Below are 6,909 nucleotides of genomic sequence, written 5' to 3'. Positions count from 1 at the left end.
AAGGAAATGTTTGGAAATTCGGATCACAAAAGTCTCCCCAAAAATAACAAAACGAAGAGGTACAAAGGATCCAAAACTTGGTTTTCCAAAACAAGAGTAAAAATTTAGTTCCAACTGAAAAACTACCAAACTGAAACAATAGCCATTTCCCAGGGACTGAAATTGAGGATGTTACAACGAGATCTATACAATGTTGAATGTCCTTCATGGGTGGCAATCCAGGTGGCAATTCCTCTGGTACGACATAAGCAAACTCCTCAAGTATAGGTAGAACTTGAGTTGAAATTTCTGGACTATCAAGATTCTGCTCTATGACTACAATAGCAAAAAGCTCTGGGGCATTCAACGCTTCCTCCTGGAACTCTGATTTGGAAAGCAGATTACTTTTCCATTCTTTTCTCAATTCTAAAGGACCCAGAGTAATGGTTCGACCATCCTTCTTGAAGGTGTATGTATTTTTGAATCCGTCATACTGTGTTTTCCTGTCAAACTGCCAAGGTCTTCCTAACAGAATATGACAAGCATCCATTGGAACTATGTCACCCCACACTTCATCAGTATATTTCTTCCCAATCGAGAACTGCACTAAACACCTCTTGCTCACTTTTACCTCATTCCCCTTCCTAAGCCATGACAGCTTATATGGTTGAGGATGTTCGACAGTTTTCAACCCCAACTTTTCTACCATAGTGGTAGATATCACATTCTCGCAACTTCCCCCGTCAATTATCATACTACACACATTTCCCCCACTAGTGCACTTAGTATGAAAGATATTATGCCTGAGGCACGATTCATCATCTACCTCAGCAATATTTAAAACCCGACGCACAACTAAAGACTCACCAGAATCGGCATAGACAATGTCCTTCTGATCTAGATCCGCATCTTCTTGCCCTCCATCAAATTCATCCTAAGTTGGGTCTTCATCAAAAGTTGGATTATCTACAAGTGTCGAAAAATGTCGGTTCGGACAATCAGCAGCAAAATGCCCGAGTCCTTGACATTTGAAACATCGCTTGCCTATAGCTCCTCCCCCGCTAGATCCAGCACTACCCTGCTCTTCTTTTGTTGCAGTTTTTGAACCAGCGCCCTTAACTACCGCCGGGGCTGAAGAACTCCCTACTTTCCCTCGGGACTCTTTATCTGACCACTTGGAACTGCTGCCTGACCAGTTAGAACTGCTACTAGACCACTTAGACTTACTGCTCTTTCTTTTAAACTGCCTCTCCACCTTTAGGGCTAGTCTGCACACATCCTCATATGTCCAATATTGCTGTAATTGGACAACATCAGAGATCTCATATCGCAATCCTGCCAGATATTGAGCAATCGTCTGCTCGTCTTCCTCCGCCACATCATAACGCATCCGCAAGCGATCAAATTCCTCTGTAAATTCCTCAACTGTTTTATCACCTTGCTTGACGTTATGATACTCGATAAACGCCTCTTGCCTATAATGGGTAGGCAAAAAAAAATTTGCAACAACTTTTTCATCTTCTCCCAGCGATCCACCTTCGACTTCCCCTCTCTAGCGCGTTGCTTTTTCACGTGTTTCCACCAAATCGAAGCATGTTTTCGCAACCTAATAGCCACTAACTTCACTTTTTGCCCCTCAGTTAGGTCTTTAAGATCAAAAATCTGTTCTACCATATGTAACCAATCAATAAACTCGTCAGGATGAGCCTTACCATTAAACTCGGGAATCTCGATCTTCATCCCGAAATTTTGAGAAGAGTGCTAATTTCCAGGTCGTACTCCTCGATTCCGCCTCTGGTTCAGAACCCCGAAAGGGTTTACGTCCTCCTCTTCATCATCGGATGGATCCTCAGATTATGCTTCTTCTTCGGATTGAGCGTCAAGCCCTGCCTCCGCAAAACGTCGCTCTAAATCCTGGATTCGCCTTCTCTGTTCCTGAATTTCTATATCTCGCAGGTCTCTCAGACGCGGCTGTTCATCTGCATCAGGAACGACTCCACGCCCCCGGCCTCCACGAGCACGCTGTCTTTGACCACCTCGATTCTGATTAGCCATTGATTCAGATAAGCTATGCTCTGATACCAATTGATGCCGAAGCGCGAAAGAAATTAGACTAAACAGAAGAATCGAAAGATAACGAGGAACAAACTGTTCTCTCAATCAAATAACAATCAAAATATCCAAAGTCTGCTCAAACGAAACCCTAAAACAAGCTTATATATCCCCAAACCTAACCCTACTATGATTATTAAACATCAAAATGCAAAATTACGAAACTACCCTTTACTAAATTAACCCATAAAAAATACTAAAATAATAGAAAAACCCATCTAAACGGCCCCGAATCGCGAAAATCCATCGTTAATCACGGCTAACGGCCGTGAGTATTACCAGCACGCCGTTTCGCTTCAGCCGACCAAATTTGAACTCAATCCGAGATCGTTGACTTCAAGCCCGTCGGTTCGTCTAATCGCATAACGGATCCACCGGTCCCCCTAGGTGCATCAGCTTGACCCTGTGGACGGAGAGTGGACTCTTACAAAAGCTGATTGGTGATGTATCAAGGAAAGTGGCTGTCCTAAAGCGGCCTCTTAAAATAATTTGCATGAGAAGAATTTTGAGGGAAAGTTGATCGTTTATTATGACTGGGTTGCTAGATTTTATTGACGTGACCTACCACCGAATGTTCTCCATCTTGAGTGGTCCAATTTTGAGTGTTCCTTTTTTTTTTTGGAGGAGGGGGGACTTATCCACGTGGAACGAAGCCAGGCAATTACAAAAGTCACTTTGGGCCAACCGAGAGGAGGTTGAATCCAGGTTGGGATTGGAAAAAGAAAAGAGGAAAGGATTCCCCTCAACGAGCACTGTTTAGTGGGAATGAGGGTAAGATGAAAGTTCTCTTTCCTTTTGCCCTTACATAGTGGTAGTGGATTTGCTTTTGACCAACTTTGTGTTTTTTAGCCAATACATATTTCGTTAAACGCGTCATTCCCACTGTTGCATGCATTATCTTGCAAAATATTTATCCACTCTGCTTCCTCGTTTTGGGCAAAATGCAGACAAAAAAAGAAGACACAGAAATCTACCCACTAGAGTTGAGGCATCCTTGGACCAGGCACTGTCTATAAGTATCGCAAGTCTCATCAACATTAATCACAACCAAATCATGGGTTCTTCCTTTATCTTTGACAAGTCTCTGTTCAATTATCACCCGCCTTCTTTAGGAGCCGGCTTCTTCTTCTTGTTCTTTGTCAGCTTTGCTTCTTCCACTCCTCCAACATTCACTGCTGCTGCCAACAATGAGAAACAAGTGGAGGCTCTCCTGGCATGGAAATCTAGCCTCGAAGACCGTAGCCAATCCCAACTGTCTTCGTGGCACGGTAACAATTCTTGCAACTTTGTTGGAGTCACTTGCGATGACTATGGATCCATTACCCATCTTAATCTTTCCTATCTCGGTTTGAGAGGAACTTTAGATGGCCTCAACTTCTCATGCCTAACCAATTTGCTCAGTCTTGACTTTAGCAACAACTGGTTATATGGTTCAATTCCGTCGAGTATTGGTAGCCTTTCCAAACTCAACTATCTTGATTTATGTAAGAATGAACCCTATGGGAACATTCCTCCAAGCACTGGCAAGCTAAAAAATCTTCACAGCTTGTACCTATGTGGAAATTATCTTAGTGGACATATCTCTCTCGAGATAGGTGACCTGAAGAGTTTGAAGATTCTTTACTTATGGGGAAACAGACTTTCAGGACCTATACCTTCAGAAATTGGGAGACTGACTTCCATTCTTGAACTTCTCCTATCGATTAACAATCTTAGCGGCTCTATCCCTCCTTCTATTGGAAACTTGACAAGTTTATCAATTCTTTTCGTTTTCAAAAATGAAATTTCCAGCCTAATCCCTCGAGAAATAGGAAATTTGATATCTCTCAGTGAATTAGAATTGGCTGAACATAATTTGGTCGGTCCAATCCCTACTTCTCTTGGAAATTTAGGCAACTTATCGAAATTGAGCATTTCACAAAGCAATCTTGTTGGTCCCATTCCGCAAGAGATAGGTGAATTGAGGAATTTGGAGGTTCTTTATTTGTGGGGAAATGCACTTTCTGAATCCATACCTTCAAAAATAGGGAACCTCGCATTTCTTACTAAATTAGATTTAGCTGTAAATGATTTGGTTGGTCCAATCCCATCATCTATCCAGAATTTAAGCAATCTAAATCTCTTACACATTTACTGGAATCATCTTTCAGACCCAATTCCTGCAGAGATAGGGAAATTGGTGTCTCTTAGACTATTAGATTTGTCCGATAACAGTCTGAGCGGTCAATCCCTTCCTCAATTGGAAGCCTAACCAATTTAACCATATTACGCCTCAGATACAACGACTTTTCTGGTTCCTTGCCTCCTGAAGTTAATCAAATTACTCGTTTGAGTGCTTTTGATTTGTCTTACAATGAACTCGAAGGGCAATTGCCAGATGAAATATGCTAGGGAAACTATTGCAAAATTTCAGCGTCATAAACAATCATTTCACGGGGCTCATTCCGAAAAGCTTGAGGAACTGTAGTGCATTAATAAGAGTGAGGCTTGACGGGAACCAACTTACGGGAAATATAACGGAAGCTTTCGGGATATATCCACAGCTAAAATTCATGGACTTGAGCCACAATTATTTGTACGGTGAGCTTTCATGGAAATGGGTGAGTTGTCATAATTTGACAAGCTTAAGAATATCCAACAATAACATTTCTGGCGAGATACCCTCGGTATTTGGAAGGATCACTCAGTTACAAGCACTGGACTTGTCTACGAATAATTTGAGCGGAGTGATTCCAAGGGAGTTGGCAAGCTTGCGGTTTTTGCTATATCTGATCCTGAACAATAATCGGATTACAGGTAATATTCCAAATGAAATAGGACTCTTATCCGAACTGGAACATCTCGACCTAGCATCAAACAATTTCAGCGGATCGATCCCAGCGCAACTCGTTCAATGCATGAACTTGTTGAGCTTGAACTTGAGCAAAAATAAACTCGAGGGAAGCATTCCTTCCGAGATAGGAAACATGCGATTCCTAGAAGTTCTTGATTTGTGTCAGAATCTGTTGATCGGAAGACTCCCACAAGAGCTAGGAAAGCTGAGAGTCCTCAAAACCATGAATGTCTCCCACAATAGCTTGTTTGGTTTCATCCCACAGACTTTTAGTGATATGTTAGCATTAACTATTGTCGATGTGTCCTACAACAACCTAGAAGGTCCTCTCCCAAATGTCAAAGCTTTTAATGAAGCGATTCGGCACAACAAGAGACTCTGTGGGAATGTTGTTGGATTACAGAAATGCAACTCTCTGATGAGCAAGAAAGGTAATGGAGACGGTGGACGTGGAACTATTGCTATCCTCGTTTTCTCATTCTCAGGATTTCTGATTCTTGCTTCCGTCGTGACCATTCTCTTGATCTTTGTACTTCGTCAAAGAAAGAATATCAAGAGAGAGAACATTGGACGATCGGATGATCTAGACTTTTTGCGCATTTTGAATTTTGATGGCAAAGCTTTCTACGAGCAAATCCTGAAGGCAACAGACGGCTTTGACTCCAAGTTCTATATGGGAGAAGGAGCACGCGGAATTGTTTATAAAGCTGAACTACCGACAGGTCAAATTGTTGCTGTTAAGAAAATTTCTTCATCCCCTGAAGAGGAGTTCCTCGACTTCATATCTTTCAAGAGGGAGATTCAAGCCTTATCAAATATGCGCCATTGCCACATCGTCAAATTTTATGGGTTTTGCTCTCACGCGCAACATTCTTTTATGGTGTATGAGTACATCGAAAGAGGAAGCTTGAGAACAATTTTGAATGATGATGAGAAAGCATCAGAGTTTGCCTGGGACAAAAGGGTAAACATGATTCGAGGATTGGCGAATCCATTGTCCTATATGCATCACGATTGTTTTCCTCCGTGGATACATCAAGACTTGACTAGTAACAATGTTCTATTGGATGCCGATTATGAGGCTCGGGTTTCGGATTTTGGTACCGCAAGACTATTGAGGTCAGAATCATTTGATTGGACTGCAATAGCCGACTCTATCGGTTACATCGCTCCAGGTACTTATATCCTTTAGGATTTTTTTTTCCAATGACAATTAGGATCAAGAAAGGCATTATAATTGATCTGGTAGTTTAAGGATACTAAGTTGGTGCAATTGAAATGATCTCTGCTCGTAATTTTTTACCTATGCCCACCACATGAAGAGGTTATGAACAAGTTTTATATTCTTCACTTGCAGAGCTAGCTTATTCTACAATTCCAACTGAAAAATCCGATGTGTATAGCTTTGGAGTCATCGCATTAGAGACAATAATGGGAAAGCATCCGGGAGATCCCGTCTTTTGGGAATGTGCATCATCAGCCTGAGTCACCGGCATTGTTGAAGGATGTGCTAGATCAACGTCTCTCACCTTCTAGGATTCGACTTCGAGATGCGGAAGATGTGGTCTCTATTGCACGGCTAGCATTTGGGTGTCTGCATGCCAATCTGCGGCTTCGGCCTACCATGAGACAAGTTTCGCGGGAGCTCCGAGCTCAAGTACTGCTGGAAATGCCATTCTCTGCAGTCAGCTTGGAGCAACTTCGTGATCCCAATGGCAGGAAATTTCGAGCATCACAAGGGCATTGTAAGTTTTGAAGTTAGCTTTTCATGTGCACTATATGTCTGTTTGGTCTGTAAGTCGCCAGCAAAAGATTTTGCGGGTTCATCAGAATTATAATAGCCAATCTCATTCGACAGTTTTGATTATTTTCTTAGTTCTTAACAATCACACCATGTGAATTATTTTCACTGCAGAGCCTACTTACCTATGAACATTACTGGAGTGCTGCATGTCGGTGATGGTGCTTTGGAGTAGGGGCACCAG

General features: G+C 42.1%; 1 protein-coding gene and 1 pseudogene across 1 annotated transcript; both read left to right on the top strand.

Annotated features, from left to right (window-relative positions):
* The first annotated feature begins 3,145 nt into the window (after nt 1-3,145).
* Nucleotides 3,146-4,342, top strand: LOC115685887 (probable leucine-rich repeat receptor-like protein kinase At1g35710). Its single transcript, XM_056313601.1, has 2 exons — nt 3,146-3,842; nt 4,242-4,342. Exons 1-2 carry the CDS (start codon nt 3,146-3,148, stop codon nt 4,340-4,342), a joined length of 798 nt encoding a protein of 265 aa, XP_056169576.1.
* Nucleotides 4,343-5,201: 859 nt separating this feature from the next.
* LOC115685888 (MDIS1-interacting receptor like kinase 2-like) lies at nt 5,202-6,680 on the top strand (annotated as a pseudogene).
* Nucleotides 6,681-6,909: the final 229 nt, after the last annotated feature.

This window comes from Syzygium oleosum, unplaced genomic scaffold, assembly GCF_021117445.2.
Source record: "Syzygium oleosum isolate NSW1041296 unplaced genomic scaffold, Sole_v2.1 Sole_v2.08, whole genome shotgun sequence".
Classification (NCBI taxonomy): Eukaryota; Viridiplantae; Streptophyta; class Magnoliopsida; order Myrtales; family Myrtaceae; genus Syzygium; species Syzygium oleosum.
Note: the sequence above shows the minus strand (reverse complement) of the source record. Positions and strands in the feature narration are given on the sequence as shown.

Coding starts and splice junctions, on each gene's coding strand:
- LOC115685887 (XM_056313601.1), top strand. CDS start 3,146: ATGGGTTCTTCCTTTATCTTTGACAAGTCTCTGTTCAATTATCACCCG. Junction 3,843..4,241: donor TTCTATTGGAAACTTGACAA/GTTTATCAATTC, acceptor ATCATCTTTCAG/ACCCAATTCCTGCAGAGATA.